We start from the raw sequence: 19,865 nt of genomic DNA on the forward strand, positions 1-19,865 counted from the left end.
ACTCAATCTCATCCAATATTGTTAAATGATGGTAGTCACCTGCAATTTCAAATTGTTTTTTTTGCAAATTTTGCAGTCTAACGTTTCTTTATGGATATTATAGAATTTTACTGATCAATGCATAATACACGACCTCCACACACACATTAGCTGGATCAGCTAATTCCAATACCAATTAACCAACAGTGGAATAAGCTAAGTGGATAATTTACAATTTGTGTGAGCTGCAAATAAGTAGCAAAGTAACACAAAAATTTGAGACATGAAGGGATGAAATTCTCAACTTCTAACAACGGTTCTCCTAAATTGAAGATCCCTCTTAACAGCCTATATATTAAAATTATAAACACCTATATTTAGACCTTACTTGCCCCATGTTCTTATTACACACTCTTCATACTTCATTGAAGTATAATTTATTTCTTTTATACTCAATATTTGATAAAAATTGATATTCTCCGACTCTTTTTTGTTCTTGGACACCTCATTTTCTTGCACATTCGTCATTCAATGCCATGTACCATCATTACCATGTTATTTTGTTACTTTCCCGCATGCGCACCAGCACAATTCACCACTAGCAGTTTTCGCGCCTTTTCCGGTTTTTTTTTGGAAGACCTGGCACTAGTAATAACCACGCCTCTCTCTCAAATTGACCAATCAGATGGCAGGAACCGGAGCTTTAAATATGGCGACTTGTTTGCGTTTCTTCATTCTTTCTCTATGCAGCAAAATTCATTGATATTTGAGCGAAAAAGAAGAATTAAAAAACTTGAAAATTATATATCATACGGTATGTGAGTAGTGCGTTTTGAAGCTGTAATTTTTCCTTCAAATATTTATTAGATTACGTGTATTTTGCAACAGCGGATCAGCCATGAGCCATTTCCAGTTTGAATCCGGTATCGAAGACTGTTTGGAAAAGCTTAGCGCACCGCTAGCAAGAGTTACAACTCCTCGCTGGAAGAGGAAAAAGAACAATAGTTCAGCCACCATTCCACTGTCTCCGTACAATGGAAACAGAATGCTGAAAACACCGTGTAAATCTCCAAAGCGAAAGACGGGCAAGACACCATTGAAGACACCGAGGACGTCGAGAAAGACGCCTCATAAAACGCCTGGTAGAACAACGCCGCTTGTTGATCGATTCATACCTAGCAGAATTTCTATGGACAATGATAAAAACTATTTCCAGCTTGTCAGTGAAGTAGACAAAGGTATAAGGGAGAATGAACTCAGTCCCGAGGCTCTTGAAAAAGTACACTATGAGAAAGCTGTGAAAGACAACTTGGAAAATGAATCCGATTCAAGAATCCTCCATTTTAAACAGAAAGCTCCTGCTGCCCGAGATGGTTAGTTAAAGCCTGCTTTCACAGAGAAAAAAAATACAATTGAACCTATAATTTTGTTGTTCTGTCTCTGATTTTATTATGCAGGTTACCAGAACAATCTTCGTGTTGTTTATTGTCAAAACCGTGGATCATCCAAACTAAAAAGCAGTCGATATATCTGCAAAGTTGCTGAAAAGATTTTAGATGCTCCTGGTCTTTTGAATGACTTTTGTAAGTTAATGTGAATTTGCTATACAGTTTTCAAATAAAAAAAAATAAACCTAATTTTACCAAAATTATTTTCTTCATAGATTTGAATTTAATTGACTGGGGTTCAAATAATTGCATTGCAATTGGTCTGGGTGCTGGTGTATACATTTGGAACTATGAAACACAAATGACAAAACATTTACTGGAAATACCAAATAATGATTATGCATCAAGTGTATCTTGGGTGAAGGAAGGCAATGTTCTTGCAATTGGTAGCAGTGACACTTGTATTCAAGTAAGCTGATAATTTAGTAAACACTGTTTTGTGCAAATCACAGAGCAAATATGCTGCCACTTTTACATAATTTGGGAACTGTGTACATGCATGCTAAAGAATTAGCATCAGACTATATAGGAATGACCACCCAGTAGTTAACAACAACAGTAAGAGATTTTATGTTTTGCAATCATGCACGAACAAGTGAATAAATTTGTTTATCAGCAGCTCGTATAGAGAGCCTAAACCTTGTGTGTACCTGTGTTTTGTAGCTTTGGGATGTTGAGAAAGAAAAATGTTTACGAACACTTGCTGGTCATGCTGGAAGAGTGGGGTCTTTAGCATGGAACTCTTGTATTCTTTCAAGGTAATCTTCAATCATGGATGGTTAATATCATATATAGTAATTTGATTGCATGCATGAGCAGATGATGCATTGATGCATTTTCATCTTCATGAGTATAATTGCTCCTTCAATGAGCACATTCTGTGATTTTTTTTTCATCTTGCTACAGTGGTGGACGAAATGGAAAGATAATTAATCATGATGTAAGAATTGCAGAACATGTTGTGTCAACACTTCATGAACATACACAGGACGTATGTGGTCTAGCATGGTCACCAGATGGTCGCATGCTAGCTAGTGGTGGCAATGATAATCTTGTGAATATATGGTCACCACTTGTTGGTCAAGCTCCTTTGCACTCTCTTACTCATCACCAAGCTGCAGTCAAGGTATGTACAATTGAAATATCTGTGATCTGTCAATGTGAACCCCTGAGCTCTGTAAATATGATCCCCTAGTCTTGCTATCTAATGGCTATATGCCACTATGACTGCATATAATCTCTTCTCTCATTGAATGCAGGCTGTATCCTGGTGTCCATGGCAAAGCAATGTGTTAGCAAGTGGTGGTGGCACTGCAGATCGCCATATAAGGATGTGGAATGTAACCACTGGAGAATGTATTAATAGTATTGATACGAAGTCACAGGTAACAGCCTAATTTCATCTTGAAAGCATAAGTATATAATGTCGTTTTAGCGAAAATATTCCCCTCTGACTTCTAAGATATCCAGCATATTGTGGTCGAAAGAGTACAAAGAACTTGTTACTGGACACGGTTTTTCTATGAATCAACTGAGCATCTGGAAATATCCATCGATGACGAAGGTAGCTGATTTGGTCGACCACAGTGCTCGCGTATTGTGTACGAGTTTGTCGCCAAGCGGAGAGCATGTTGCTTCGGCTGGAGCCGACGAAACGCTCAGAATATGGAAATGTTTTGATCGAAGTCAGCTGAAAAAGAAGTCTGCGGCTGGTGGACTGGTTAAGAAGACATCAAAAACGAATCTCAACATGATTAATAAGATCAGATAAGCGGGGACGCGAAAGGTCAATGACGGTTACCTCGAATGATGATCGTGAAGTGATCCCAGCGAACGGGATTGTGATCAGTCTATACCGAACTCGAAAGCATGCATATGCATGTCAGTCTCCAGAGTAGGAGTTGACCTTATCGTATGTATGAGTAAGGGCTGTCATAATACACTATAATAATACCGAAAAATACTATATAATATGACTGCCTTGTACCAAGTGACTTTGTAGTAGCCATTGTTAAGTACAAGGCATTGACATCGCATGGTATGCATGTTTCAAATCAATTGCAGCTAGACAAAAAAAAGCTCTTATGAATGAAGTTACCTGCGATCATGCAGGTACTATCAAATACTCTATTGTATAGAGAGGTAATTGCTACCAAGTTTATAATTCCACATTGAATTATTGTTGGAAAATTAATATTAATCGTAATATTTTTTAACTTTAATGATAATATTTATTATTTATTTGTACATATCAATATTTTTTTAATTATATATTAAAGATATTTATTGTTATAATGGAAGTCTAATTTGTCTTGATATGCACCACGACTCGTTTTTGCACGTAGTGACTAGCTGATTGCGCAGTGTTTTCATCATATTCCTAGGGCTGGTTGTTATCCCTACGGATACGTCGCTATCGGCTATCCAGCCTACATACGACTGGCTTCAGGAGACCTGTTCTCTCGTTTGATGAAAACACGATGAAATAATACTGTGCTGAACCTCACGAGCAAGAGCCAACAATATTGCACTGGCCTGTAACAACTTGCTAATCCTTTCAGTTTAGCCGTTAAGATCGAGTGACATAGTTGCTAATTACTTAGAATCGTGTATTTGGAGGTAACACAAAATGAATCGGTATGATTCATACAAAACGGTCTCCGCAGAATATCTAGCTACTTAATTTTAGCTATAAGTGAAAGGCTTTGTCAGCGAGAAAAGTAGGTCTTGGTTTGCAAACGAGGCAATTAGGGGAAGGTTGAAAAAGGGCTCCAGATTTTGACTATTTAAAAAGTTAAATCGTCAGATGAGTTACCTACTATTAGTTTTTAGATTGTTGGTTTTGCCTAGTCAGTGCATGGAGACCCAGTGCTGCATTAACTTTTTCACGGTGACTATGTGCCCCCTCTGGTCTGTTAGGTGCGCATGCCATGGAATTTGATTTTTCGCCGGGTAGTGTGCAGGCAGCGCATCAAACTTGTTAGAAATATAAAAATGATAAAAATGGTTTATCTGGTCGAGAAAACAAGATTAATCATGCATTACTGACATTTATTGAATAAAACTTGAAGTACTGCATTTGTTTTAATTGTTCCTGACTTACAAGTCAGCAAGGCATAAAAAATACAATGTGATCATAGTGTGATTAACTAATATTTCATCGTCTTCACTTGTTCACAAAACATTGTTTTATTTGCCGCTGTTCATTTGAATTACGTTTGTAAAACATGTATTTCCAACAACAGATTCGCTTTCTCAATAAATCCCTTTTGTAATTATACTAAAACAATTATTCACCCTACTAATTGTTATTGTCATTTGTCAAAATCAACATTTCGATCCCCCAAAATACTGGGGCCGGGCCCAGTGGGCCAGTGGTTAATGCGGCACTGTGGAGACCCACAAATTTCTATATATTTCTTACGCGGACACCGAGGATACTTAAGGACATGCATGGTATTTTGGGATAGAGTGAAAATATTGAATAAGGGACTAATCACTGGTATTATCTCGCTGCACATTGTTTCATCTAGATTTGCTAACGATTAACGGGTCTTGTAAGCTTCGCCGGCAAAGATTAAACCCCCAGTAAAATCAAGTAATAAAAACGTAAGCCTGGTTTTCATATTTCGTAATTCATCGGCGACGCTCTATAATCTTTCGTAATACGTCGGCGTGCGGTGATCAATGAAGTAGATATTTTTTGGAATAACGCATTTTATGTATTAACAATAACAACCAACAAAAGACATCGCAACTATTAATTACAACATATGAAAACAAACGAACACAAAGATAGACCCTTAAAATCTTCGTGAGGCGAATAATACGTCATGTAATTTTGCTCTGTGATTGCATTTCTTATATAACCTGAACATCGGGCAGAGATCGAAAACGCGCGGGCAAAAAGTCCTGCCATTCGGGTTAGTGGCAAATGGGTACACAACCAATCCAAGATTGAAATAGCACACTGTGAAATAATTATGCTTTTTAGACTGCATGGATTGAGCATGATGAACAATTAAAAGTCTATTGTGTTTCTTTAAAGTTCATTAATTCTTTGAAATCTTCACGAGTGTTGCTTTATTTGCGTTTCCATGTTATTCGCAATGGGTTAATAAACGGTATCCAGCCTATCACTGTATACTTGAATGTTCCGGCAAAATGTTCCTTTAATTTCTCTTCATGATTTTTAATGATTAGCGATTGTGATAAATATTGAAGCCCGAAACTTTAAATATTAGATAATATAATCCCCAACGAAGTCACGGAAAAATAAGATATTTGTGAATATTGAATACAAGATGTTTACATCGTGCCACATTCAATAGGGATAAGTCGAGTACTCTTCTAGAATCGATTACACCTGTAGGCTGCTGATCTCTTGATGAATTCTCCAGAAATATATATGAAGACTGAAATGCACATAGTCTTTATCTTTTACAATGAATGCATGTCTGCGGGCAACTATATGAGACAATTTTTTAAATGAAAATTCAAACTATTTCCAGCCAAAACTCTGAAATTCTCGTCGAGTGAAAACATGATAACCCGGCCATAACCCCACCGACCAAATTTACCCAAGGCCAATCCACCTTCATATTGTGTAATAAGATTGAGCAATGATAATCGAATCAACAGCATGATCAACACTATGTACGCCTCCAATATAACCCCGATAATCACTTGTTCCTTTTGATATCAAGACGTATTTTCAATTTGATATCAGAGGAAACTATATATACATCCATGTTGCCCAGCTGTGTATGGTGATAAATACTTTCTGATCCATTAGATTGGAACACGGATAAATTTAGTGTTACTCCCAAGTACAAGAATAAAAGAGGAAATAACTAATAGGACTTTCATACTTTTTTTCACTTCTCACCAAACTATGATTATAGCTTAATAACTACTAAAGGCAACGCGCTAGAACGGAGAACTTTTCGGTAAGTAATGTTAGGTAAGGATTTAGGAAGTTGGGAAAATTATAGCTCATGTATGTGGCAATCAGTTAGTTGCAGGACCTCTCAAACACTCGTTTTCCGCGTCTTGACGACAGCCTTTGGAATAACCGCCGATAAGTTTATTGATAATTACTCGGATTATCTACAATTGTTTGACTGTTTACTCAAGGCAAGACTAAAAAGAGACCGCTGACGACACTGATATTCGATAGATTCCTGTTTTCATTAGAAAATCACACAGCGAGATTTCACCCTTCATTGGCAATTATCGTACAACAAAATGTCGATTATTGCTTTATTACTTCGTTGCATGTGGCAAACGTTGGCCATTTTATCGCAGAATCATATTTAAAGGCCCTTCGCTCCGTTCTGGCAATTGAATACGACCCCTGTTAATTGGCACCCCCGCGCACTGTGTTCCGTTATGGAAGAGTCGACAGCCAATGGGTAACGCGAATTTCGTACCAAAAATTTTACAATGTTGCCGTTCATTTTCAATTTTTCATTTCAGCCTTTCGGGACTCGATATATGCTGAACCAACAAGGCAATTCATCGGTGTCTTTTGAAGAATTATCTCACATTAAATAAACGTATTAGTTAAAGGCGGCCGCGAATAAACGGTTGCTCGCCAACAAAACATTTGTCAGACACGCCGCGACTGAAAAAGGTCTTTAAAGTTAATAAGATTAACTAAATACATCAAAAGAGAGCTTATACTATTCACTCAACCACGCGTAGCCAGTCTATACGCGTCCTACAAGGCCGATTTGCGATCCTGGCGGCATGCATGCATTCATAATTTATGTATAGTTGTGCATTTTGCCATATTGTCGTGATATATTTTCGGTCGCCTTTTTTGATTTATTCTTATATATATATATAGGTGCATAATTTTATAGGTGCATAATTTTTTGTGAAAAAGCTCTACTATCTGACGATAACGGGCATTTTTTTCTCAATGTGCTTGTTCAAACATAATAGAGTCTACGTATTAAAACCATTCTCAACAAAGACAAAGAATTTGTTCATCTATTTGATTCAGAACGATTTTGGCGCCATGACAGATGCTAGCCATATTGTGCGACTGAATTCAGTAAATCGGTAGGCCAATGAGTTTTCTGGAGCCGAAATTCCTGGCCTAAAACAATTGTATTAAAAAATAGCCCCTCCTTCGGCCTTTGCCAGCCTAATTCTTCGACTTTTCCCATGATTCACCGACTGCTTACATTTAATTACCGGCCTCTTTCACGTCCAATTGACCTCGTAATTAATTTCTTCCTAAATGTTTCCACTAAGGCGCGGGACGACATCCTAACAAAGACTTCAAACGCAAAACACAAAGTGCTTGGCTTTTAATGAACAAATATTTTCCTATCTTGCATTTTCCGTTGCTACTATCGGAGAAATAAATCGATTTTTAAGTCTATAATATTATTCAAAAGCTTTCTTTAATATTTCATTTAATCAATATTTCCGCTACATGCCTATATTTATGTTTCATAAGTAGTTTAACTCATTTTGAAATGAGTATCTCATTTATTTCTGAATCACATTAAACCATTTTGTATATGGCTAATCAAATTTCGTCTGTACAAACCACTGCATTTTACTGTGTGTGTTTTAAAATATATAATTCGTCATTTTGTCACTGCTAAACTATTGCTACGCTAATTAAATTTCAATGATGTGACACCTCTTAGACGGCGGTAATTAAATTCAATTAAAAAGCAACGTAAATGTGTAAATTTTATTATTATATTTTGGGCATGTTTCATTCAATATTTGCTTTAATAGTTAAGGCATCGCAGCGGACGACAAACCGATGCGATGGAAAAGAACTATAGAAAGAGTTTCCAAAGCAACCAAAAACTTTCTCCGGGCGAAGATAAAATTTTGAGCTTAGCTAAAACCGCAACCCGTTCGGTCCTTGATTGTTCGTTCCTCGTGCAACTGCAAATCCTATCAAGAAACTTTAATTCCAATATAATTACGTGTTTATTGGGTATCTTTAGGAATTGTTATGTAAACTATTCGGGCCTAAGTTTAGCTTTACACTGTTTACACTTTGTTCTAATTACATTCCGCCTGTGATAATGTCTTCAAGTTAAGGTTAGAACTCATATCATTCCTCTTCAACTCTCATTGGTTCACGTTTGTGGTGTTGTCGTCCATTTGTTTCCAATACACGCTGAAGAGATAACTCTTAAGCTGATAACTGAGCTGCTAATGGTATTCCTATTTTGTCTGTAGCTCGTTGGATTAAACATCTGATAAATCATTGTCTTTCACTATATATACATATATATTGTCGCAATCTTCAAAAGTTTCAGTGTAACGCGTGAAGCATCGACGTATACAATGGCTGACACTGCAAAAGGCAGCAAAAGAGCACCAGCGGAAGGCAGTCAGTCCCCTATTTCTCACAGTATCTGTGGCATACTTGGTTTGGAAAGCGTAGCAGAAAAAGAGGAAGTCAAATTAGACACAACCCAAGACATAGACCAGGATCAACACTCCGTGGCGACTGAAGAGGATCGAGAAACTACACAGAAGCAATTAGGTAAGGGTATATACAGCTCAGTATTTGTTCTTTATAGTGAGGGAGCTGTGTTGGAGAAGTCTAGTTATATAACATAATTCCTTAATAAAAAAGTATATTATAGAATATAGTGAATATGTTCCACGTATATCAAATCCAACAGACAAGTCTCGCGATATGAGAATTATTCTATTATTATGTATATGCATGGAAATGATGGAATACACGTAATTACATGTTTGCAACTAGTGTTTTTACACAGTTTCAGAAGCGATATTTAAAGTCTTGAAAAAGCATATTTATCAACAAATAACTGGATATATATATGGTGCCTTGATACATACTGTATACGTAAATTGTTGTACCGTATTTTTAACTTTGGTGGCAAGTTAATACCTGACAATAAAATACTCGGTTTTGGTGGAGGTATATAAAACAAAAAAACACTCCGAGAAAGCTTTGCTTATAGGGCTGACGGACTGAGTTCCTTTAAGTCCCAGCGTATCTTTTAAGATGGTTTTTGTCGTTGGAGACCAGTTTCTGTATATAGTGGATGAAAATCAGGCATATATAGGGAGGAAGCTAATACATGGTAGTGAATAAAACAAGAATTATCTGATATTATAATAAATATATTTTTACATAATTATATATATTTATATTGGTACTAGAAACGTACTGAAGATTAACCTTTTCTAGAAATATAGCTACTTTTATGACTTTTTTGACATTTTTAAGTGTGATTGAACAAATCCAATTTCACCCTCGGTCGTAGCAAATGTGAATGGTTTGGCCAATTTCCAATCGACATATCAGTTCAGAGCAATAACTTCTTCCTCTTTAACCTTTCCTTACTTGATTTTGTAGCTATTTCTATTCGCATAAAAACAACGAGCCACCTAAACCGGCGGCACCTGATCCTTGCACAGTGCTTTTTTATTTTTAGCGGCTATAATGGTAAGGGATAAAGACCAGCTCCTTACTGCTCCTATAGTAATAATATTCTTAATACTCCCCTCTTTTGAGCGCAAAGCAAGTTAACATTAACATGTATGCATGTATGTTATGATCAAATCTAGCGAAGCCTGCATGTGAAGGACATGAAGACTTCAACCACTGAAATACATAATTTTGTCGAAATAAACACGGTTAAATAATAAAAAGAGTCTCCTCCGAAACGTTTTTGCCAACTCTATTCAGTAGATAAGCGAAGAAATCATCTAACAGGGAGCCAATTGAAGTCAGAAAATACCTCATATAAAACACAGAATATATCTTGAAACAACGAATATATATGAAACAAATATATATAATATAAAAGGTGGTAATTTTTGGCGGAGTGCAATGCATGGAACATATATCTTTCGACATTTGTCGTTGCACGAGCTATGAAAATCTTGCCATCATGGCTAATAGATTCAACATCTAGGAATATTTCCCAGCCATATATTATAGTATTATGTTAAACAATTTCATGGGTGCAAGTGTTGTGCAAGTTGAGTATTATATAGAGAACTAGTATCTTGTCTTGTAATGATTTTAAATGATATAGAACGTCCGCAGGAATATAGTCTATATGCTGCTTATAGATATACAAGACATGCTTCCTGCTGCGACTTACAGGATTAAAGAGATCAAAGTCGCCCTGTAGAGAAGAAACTCCTAGCTTAATTCTAGCGAGATAAAAGATTCATTGAATTCACAGCAGTATAGAAGTGAACGGTAATTGTTCATGCTATAACAGCAAAGTAGCACCGGATTTAACCGGTACTGCTACATGTCCACATAAAAAACGATAAAGCACGCGCGGTTTTTTCAATTTATTGTATAAAGCATCCAGTTCCATTTCTCAGAAATTATGATATAGGAAATGGTAAAGTTGTTCTAATTGTAGCATATATATTCTATAGTAACTCCCACCGTTTGCTCTGTCACGTATCAGCGTTTTGTGTGCAAACACTTCAGGCCGGATAGTGTGATCAACATATGCATGCATGAAATGTCCTATATCCATTGGATTTCAGCAATTCTGAATACTGATATATAGCTAAGTCAAAATATCAGAAGTATTAAAGAGTCATCAGTCATGCATGATATATAGGCTAACAACTGCTAAAGTAAGTCTGCTTTGGATTTATATAAGCTTGAGAATACTACAAGATAAAGATTATTCTGCATGCATGCTTATATAGCCGTGGTAAATCACTTGTCATCAACATCAGGACTCATTTACTTTATACTGTACGGTAATTTAGAGTTTAGGCAAGTGGTAGGAATCTTTTGTATATTGACATCAGAATTCAGAAAGAATCCGTGCATGGTGATTCTGATCTTTGAAAATCAGCTGATGTACAAGCGTGAAGCGACAGCTCAAATGAAATTTTCTAGATTGAGATAAATAACACGACATTCAGGAAACAAAACTCAGAGAAGTCTGTTATATAAGAAGCTTAACTTATTTTATCAGTTCAAAGCTTCTTTCACTCGTAGCTAAGTATACGTCTAATTATACACCCTCGCCTGGTTTAAGAGATTTAGAAATCTTATAATGAGAGCTAATGTAATTAAAATCTAGAAGCCGTTTTACTGAAAAAGATATATTAGTGCGGCTGGCCAGTTAAGCTACATGCGGCTGACGTGGCGGAACAAACTTTAGCTAATTTGGTTTTCGCATACAGAACTGGCGTTATATACGCATGCATCGAATCATCAATATGATTATCATTACATATATATTACTCATGTCATATTATATTGACGGTATAGAGTTTAATAGCGTTGTGGTTCGTTTTAATTAATTCATGAAGAAAAGCGGACATAACCGGTGTATGCGTTAATACTTTATTGATAATCATTGACATTATAATTCATGTGAGAATTCAATTACCGAACTGAACGCTTGTGCATGAATACGAAATAGCTCTTTATTGATTATAGTAAAATGAACTGCGATTTTCATTTTTAGAAATGCTGAAACGAATGCTTGCATGCCGTACTTCGACACAAACGTTTCGGTACAAAAAATGGCAAGCGAAGCTAAAGGAAGTTTATAGAATGTAATTTATATAGTTGCGTTTGCTTTGAAGGAGCTAGCTTAGTGACCACCAGCTAGGGGGAGGCCTAGGCACGAGTTATGAACATAGACTAGTGAACTTTCCAGTTAACTCAAATAAGACAACCTGTGAGCTGTGGTTCATGTATAACAGGGTCCGATTAGCTTTTCGCTTTATTTTTGCAGGCCGGGGAGTGTTTTTTTAAAACTGTAAGCATGCAGCCCGTGACTTGTTTCCCATAAAAAACTATATGCTGTGCATGCCGGGCGGCTAAGGTATCGAGGGCGTATTGTCGGTATTAAGGGCAATTTCAATAAAAGTTGAAGTAACTTTTCGAAGTGTCGAAACGTTGAGATGGTAGAAATGCGAAGCGTTGAGATGGTAGAAAAGCAAACGTATAGTCATGATTTCAACCTGATTTCTTCAATCATAATCCTCCTCGGACATAAGCTTGAATATGCATTTTAACAGTCTGATATTTGCGACTTGAAGATTTCTTGTTTAAGAGACTTCATACCCTGTAAGGCTGTAAGGCGTACTACTTCTCACTGAGTAACTTAAACGTTTGGCAGCATGCATGGACATGTTCAACATGCATGAATTGTTAACGGAGTGGGTCAAATTTTGGCTGTATTTATTAAGGGGTGTGAAGTTTTAGAAGTAAGAGATTTTTATGAATATACCAAATCCGTCTATTAAAGCAAAAAGTATTTACTATATATACTAACTACAGCTTCTTAATACGCCAAACAAAGATGTCGTGCTGATATAGTGCACATAAGCGCAGTTTTATCGAAAACAAAGCTGCTTTTCCTTGTCAGATGAATTTGGAAATGCTTGAAAAGCTGTTAGATTATAGATATGCATTTGATCCAAATGGCAAGAATTATTAGGTGCAGCGTTAGGAATTTGTCAAGATTTACTTTGAGTTACACTATATTACCGAAAAAATACTATCATAAAGTGAAAAATAAATAAAGTGAAAAATATATTTGGGGACAAAGGGATAGAAAATGATTCTAACCTTCCATCATTCTAAATGAAAATTATCTGACCACTCGCTGGTTTGTTATACTAATTAGCGCCATCTGGTGATCACGACGTTTCTATTGATTGGAATTATATGGCTGCGTATATATAAAGATAAAATAATATCAATTTTTTAAAAAAAAGATGGTATGTGAATCAGGGCGTAATAAGATTGGTGTTAACCCCCACTTTTTTAATTATAAATGTTAAAGAACAACATGGAGAACATGCAGCATGAAAGATAAAACTGCACATGCACTGGCTTGACCGCCATCTTTTAGCCAGTCGAGTGTTTAAAAATCCGGCGAAGATTACTTAAGAAGACTTTACTGACAACGTATACATGATCAGTGAAGTAGGTCTAGTCTAAGAACCACTATACATTATTGGCTTATTGCACCATAGACTGACTATGACGTGCATGCAAAAACAGATGTATATCTAACACAGTAACTGCATGAGTAACACTCAATATTATACAAGATAATGACATCAAAATATAGTTTGAATCTTTTGCGTTATATGGGACCTCACTTCGTCTAATGTAGCTTTTTAATGTTTGCGTGCATGGCCATGCCATATTGTTAAAAATGAGCATATCAATGCAGATGTTCACTACGGATCATATCTAATTATACTAAATTAGCATTTAATCACGTAATTACGACTCGTCAACCAGTTGTATATTATTCCAGATTGCTTTAATATGAATATCTTCAGAAGTTTAATAAATACATTTCATGTGCTTAAAAATTCGTAAGACACTGCATCTTACCTCTCAGGCTTTCTCATTTTCTAATTTTTCGAATTTCATACGTCAGATTGGGCTAAAATAACAACAAATCACAACGAAGCACGTGTGTATTTGCATATGATGTGGAAATGTACTCGTAGTTTTTAATGTAGCGAATATAATTATTGCTTTTGCAATTCTCAAGTTGATCTGTCACGGTCATGCCTGGAAGTAACCACTAGTCACCCATTTTCAAGAACTCTTGTTTTCTTTGATAAAGGATAAAAGGTTGTAATTCCTCCAAAAACAAATTGGATGCATTTTTGGCTAAGTAATTGAGCGCCTTTTGTCTCCTACAAACCGGATTAAAAAAGACACGTGCACAGTCCTAAGTAATGCGAACAGCTTTACATTCAGATGCCGTAGGAGGCGAAGATTTTATCTCAATCATACATCACAAAAAGGCAACATTATTGTCATTCAAAATTATATCTGTCTGTTATAAATTATATTTACATGTCGGATGAAAGTGACTTTCTGAGCAAATGTTGAGATCTAAGTTAAATAAATTGCATCATAGCTGCCTCATCTTCCGCTTGTGTATTCTACTCCACTAGCTGATATATATGCATGCATACATATGGAACGATTTTTTGATAATGTGGGGAGGTATAGTCCCCAGGGGGAGTGTAGAGACATGAGAAGCGGGGCTCTTTTACTCTGACCAGAAATAATAAATTAATTTCTCAATTTTGCATTTAATTTTTAATTTATCACTTCTTTTAAGATAATAATGACGGATTGACGGCGACGTTTTGCGAAACGGAAAACGATATTAAAAATTTTCATTGCGTAATAAATCATTCCTGGTGATATTAAATCATGTTTACTATACTCTTCTGGTTCCGCATTCATGCACAAACTGATTACTGAAATACTCTATGCAATTTACAGACGGTAATGAGAGTGCAACTGTTGATGAGGAGGAAATCATGAACGGGGATGCTGAAGTTTCCAGCGAGAATGATACGGAGGACAATGAATCGACAAATGACGCGTCAGCAAGTCTTAACGGAGTAAATGGTTCAAAGAAAAAGAAAACGCGATACAGGACAACATTTAGTTCGTATCAATTGGAAGAGCTTGAAAAGGCATTCGACAAAGCACCATATCCTGATGTCTTTGCCCGCGAAGACTTGGCTGCGAAAATTGGCCTGACGGAGGCCAGAGTACAGGTATAACCAGACAAATAAAAGCACAATCACACTGCCAGTCATTATACCTATAAATACCTTTAGTTTATTAAATACTACATCTCGCCAGAGTGAATCTAGCCATATATGGCTAATGGCTTTATCTTGTCCAAACGAGAGAGGGCGAAATAATTTTTTCACTCACATGCAGCACGAGGAAGTTAAATACACAAGAGCATGCTTATTAACGAAAATCCTGACGCTATTAACGAAAGCATCAAAATCATTAAAAATATTGATGAATCATTCAAGACTTAAGATGCATTTTCAATTGCACCGTTTTTGTCCGGCTGTATAGTCTGGACAAGAGTGAAAACGATTTACTCTTATTGCATAATAAATTTACTTCTGCTTTTTGCCGGAATACACGTACCCAGTGCTATAAGTCTATAGGCCCTTCGCGTGTAATTTCTGATTTCCTGCTATGCACGTTTGATTTATCAGTTTTAAAAAACATTCGCTTATCGCTATAATGGGAAAAGTGATGACTCCACCAGAAGGGCAACATCATATTGAGGAGATAACCGGTATGCCATATTAATAGGCATTATATATAGGGTTAAATGAGAAATTTCAGAGCTTTTACATTGCGTACGGGTCGTTTTTCGTAGAAAAACAGAGATGACTATATTGTAATAACTGACAACGTAGTATGTGGCAAATGCTGACAGCAGGGCATGCATTTAGTTAATTCATCGAACACGTTTACCTTGGAGACAAAATGACGAGACAATATCTCTAAAAACATAAAATTTAAATTATTTAATTAAATTGTTCACCTCACGCTAATAAGTAATAAAATATCGACAATATAAAGCCTATAATCTGATCAATTAGAATTCATTTCAAATACCTCGATCGTTCTTATGAATACGTAAGCATGAATTTATTAGGAGTTGCAATTTGAAAAACAAACGACGGAATATAAGACCTATGCATAGAATGAATGTGATAATTTTGCTAACCATTGAAAGAAACCAAGAGTTTGGGTGAAATTACTCATAGATACGTCATCTCCACTCTTTATTTTCTTGCTACCCCGACTTGATTGTTGTGCCGGAGAGGCAGACTGCGAGTCTTTTGATTAAATTGGATTATATCGGCAAATTTATTTACAATTATAGTCGGTTAAGAGATCTTGATGTCTTGGTGCTTAACCTGCCGTAATACTGAGACGAACCGCCCACTATATTGAAGAGGAACACTCTGGCCAAAATGAAAAAGTTCCGCCGGAAAACAATGCTATCACTGTGCATGGCTTGTACTGGAACTGTACACTTTTCAGACACCAGTTTATACTGCTTATAGTCTATAATTATTACTGTGTGTAGAATAGATGGTTAGCCATTTGAACTGTCAGGCGACATCACAAATCACCAACATGAAAGTTATGGTTTTATGAATTGTACGGGCACACACTCATACAGAATATTTTTTGTTAGGAAGGCAGCAGTGATGTTTACTTCACAACAAAAATATTCAAATGTATTGTATTTAACATCTCTGGTATTAGTAGTGAGGGGTGTGATAACAGGGAGTGGTAGCGATTTGGATAATTTATTAAAAAGAGAATTTTTATTTCAGGTTTGGTTTCAGAACAGACGAGCTAAATGGCGAAAACGTGAAAAGATGAGGACATTTGGATTTGCTCCTCATATATTCTGTACAGGATTTGATCGATATCCATTTCCATCCCCAGCTGCATACCCCTACCCCTCAAGTGCTGTAGCATATTATCACCAACAGGATCCCTGTGTCAATCCTTCTTTATACCCAGATCTACATAGCACTATGGACATTCGGGGGTATTTAGCACGATATGAATGTTCAACCAACAGCAGTTTGGGACCTTTGGGTACGTCAATGCATCATTGCTCGTGTAATGGAGTCCATAGACAACACGTTATTTCACCGCAAATCACTTTAACACCACAATTGTCCCCGATACCCTACGATACCAAGAGACACCCAGCTGGAAATCGAGATGAATTCCCCGGAGAGGAACAACGCAGAACAAGCATTGTAACATTACGTACTAAAGCAAAGGAGTACGAACTGAGCAATTTGAAGATTAAAACCGAGTTCGAAGACAGAGAACGACAAACGCATGTTGCATAATTATAAATATATTCAGTTTTACTCATGTATTAGTAAACCTAATTCGTAATCTCAGGGACCTGTCATCAATTATGAAAGCCGGGGAGGTGGTTGGAAGAGACACCTTTTAAACCCTTTCCGTTTCTAATAACCTTTTTTTTAATCTCCTATCAAATTATTCATGCTCCTCCTTATGTAAGTCCTCACTTCCCCAACATTGATGCCATCATTCAGAAGGAGACCTGAGCTCCAGTAAGAGTGTGCACCAATCAAATTACATATTTAGAAACGTAATGTTGCACTTTCACAGTCCTGGTTATTGGAATTTTAAAATTTACCAAATGATTTGTACTATAATGCTTTGGTACTGGTTCATGCCTTGATACTGGTTCTTGTGATCGGCGTCCTTTAATACTTTTATATATATTAGTGGCACTCAAAATAATTTCAATGGTTTTTGGTGCCCCCTCGCAATCTCTTCCAACCCTCTCTCCAAAGTAAATATAGTTGGTACCTTTTGAGATGACATCCGGCGGACGTCTACTTGTGATTAGATGGTAAACAAATACATCAGTAAATGTTAATTTTCCTTGCATAATATCGAAATACTTAATCTCATGCTGGGTGTGAGAATTTTTTCAAAACACACTTTCATTTTACCTTAGCAAGCCCACCAAATGGAAGTCTGGACAGACTTGTATATCCATAAAGAGCACGTAATGCTGCATTACTGTCTATGTAAATACTATACAAGTTTAACTTATTTTGTAAATAAACAGTAAATAAACAGTAAAATTAAGATAGTAGTAGTAAGAAAATACTGCTAGAAATAAATCAACACCATTGTGATTAAACCAGTGGTTAATGGTGGTCAATGACACGAGGAAATTCATAGCCTTTGCGGCTTTCTTTGCCAGTAGCCAGTGAATACGCGCACACTGACACTGGGTTCGAAATAGGAGACAGGTCCATATAACCATATTCATGTTGCCACGCAAAGCGTCGAATCGCCTTTATGGTATGTATCCACCTACCTCCCTTGAATTATGCGTTGTTCTAGTTTAATGAGTTAAAAAAAACTGCGAGTAGACTGGTACTTTCCGGGTAAATTTCGGCTTTGAATGATTCAAAGCAGGTTAATATTTAATGGAGGACTTATTCAATAGTTGAGATAGATACAAGGAATATTCTAATTCGGGTGGCCGGGCCAAACCCTATAGCTTCCCAGCCAGAACACCAGTAAATTGGATATACCGTACGTCAATGGGAAAAGAGTTTTCTGCTGAAAGAGCATTCTAGCCCCTTGCATGATCTTGTGGAGGGGTATTTCCAGTGCACTCAGTGAGCGAGGCTTTAGCAGAGTATTGATGGAGTTATTTTTTCAGTTTTTGACTGGTTTTTTGAACATCCAGCATGTATCCGGCATTTTGCCACAATACGCCATTGTCAAGGTCTGTTTACCCCATCCGATTTTGTCGGATCCAGTTCAGTTGTAGGCTGTTGATTATTGATAAAGCCCGGCAATATACATTACACGCGCAAAGAACTATAAAACATCCACCCGGAATGAATTGAATTCGACAGAATTGGATCGTGGTATAGCATTATTGCAGTGAAAATTTACAACGTAAAAGAAAAGAGTTATATTCGAAAATGCAAATTTCTGTACCGAATTAAACCTAAAGCTTTGTTCGCAAATGCACGCTTTTCATGACCGATGTCGTTCTTGGTGCATGTGAATTCGGTTTCAACTCGACAGAGTTAGCTTGGATATATGACCCAAGCTGACGATGTGAAGGCTGGTTTTCATATAACATAATTCGTGGTAACGCGCTGTTATGCGAAATCCGACAAATGTCTTCCGAATTACGACAAATTACGTCATTTGAACGAACTATGACGATTGATGAACTATGTTATATGAAAACCAGCTTTAATTTTCATGATATGATCTTCAAGATTTTCAAGGTATATCCAATAAAGCTAGATACTGCAGGCCGCAGCCTATGCTATCCGTCAGGCAAGGCCTTGAGGCTCCAGGAGCCCGTTGGTTCAAAATTGCGATGTCTGTAAAACTAACTGTTGTAATCGAAATTGGCAAACGATCATGAATAGTGCGTACTAGGACCGACCATGCGAAATCTTATAACAAAATTGGCTTACTTACAATCGTTTTGTTTGTGGATCGATCTTCTTTTAAGTATGGATATCCTTCCCACATGTTCTAACGACGTTCGTTAGGTATTTTGGTGTGATGTATTGTTCACAACTTAGTTCGCGTTTAGGGTCGATCAAAACCTGTCGACAGACAGTAAAATTTTATTAGCTACCATTCTAAAATGCCCTTCGAAATAAAAAGTACCGTCTACAGAAATAGGTTTATGCGCATAAATTACGATAGTAAATCTGCATATGAATAGGTGATCTGTATAAATATCTGGGTAAGAACCACCCTGTTTACATGATAAGTGTAAAACGGACACTTTTCTATTCAAATTAGCTTGATTTGACAATCCCCCTGTGCCCAACAGGATGTATAAAAAAGGCACACTTATAATATTCATAAATATATTCGTATATAGCCCCGAGGGAACAAAGGCCACAAAGGTAGTCACATTCGCTCTTTTATGACTGAACATAATACATTGATCTAGCTGATATAACATTATTCATTTTCAGATAAGTTCGTCTCCGCAATTTTTAGATGGAGTTACGGGTCTAAAATTTGGGGCAGTCGCGAGAAAGTAAATTGGCAATAAAAAATCA

At 36.6% G+C, this 19,865-nt stretch overlaps 2 protein-coding genes across 2 annotated transcripts; both read left to right on the forward strand.

Annotated features, from left to right (window-relative positions):
• The first annotated feature begins 639 nt into the window (after positions 1–639).
• Positions 640–3,619, forward strand: LOC114529273 (cell division cycle protein 20 homolog). The gene is made up of 8 exons (XM_028551032.1): positions 640–793; positions 868–1,352; positions 1,437–1,562; positions 1,643–1,836; positions 2,091–2,185; positions 2,334–2,553; positions 2,687–2,812; positions 2,890–3,619. Exons 2-8 carry the CDS (start codon positions 878–880, stop codon positions 3,196–3,198), a joined length of 1,545 nt encoding a protein of 514 aa, XP_028406833.1. The 5' UTR covers positions 640–793; positions 868–877; the 3' UTR covers positions 3,199–3,619.
• A 4,879-nt stretch (positions 3,620–8,498) lies between these two features.
• On the forward strand, positions 8,499–17,935 carry LOC114529930 (aristaless-related homeobox protein-like). Its single transcript, XM_028551500.1, has 3 exons — positions 8,499–8,955; positions 14,704–14,984; positions 16,587–17,935. Exons 1-3 carry the CDS (start codon positions 8,754–8,756, stop codon positions 17,118–17,120), a joined length of 1,017 nt encoding a protein of 338 aa, XP_028407301.1. The 5' UTR covers positions 8,499–8,753; the 3' UTR covers positions 17,121–17,935.
• Positions 17,936–19,865: the final 1,930 nt, after the last annotated feature.

This window comes from Dendronephthya gigantea, unplaced genomic scaffold (assembly GCF_004324835.1).
Source record: "Dendronephthya gigantea isolate DGI-Jeju-01 unplaced genomic scaffold, DenGig_1.0 000001F, whole genome shotgun sequence".
Classification (NCBI taxonomy): domain Eukaryota; kingdom Metazoa; phylum Cnidaria; class Anthozoa; order Malacalcyonacea; family Nephtheidae; genus Dendronephthya; species Dendronephthya gigantea.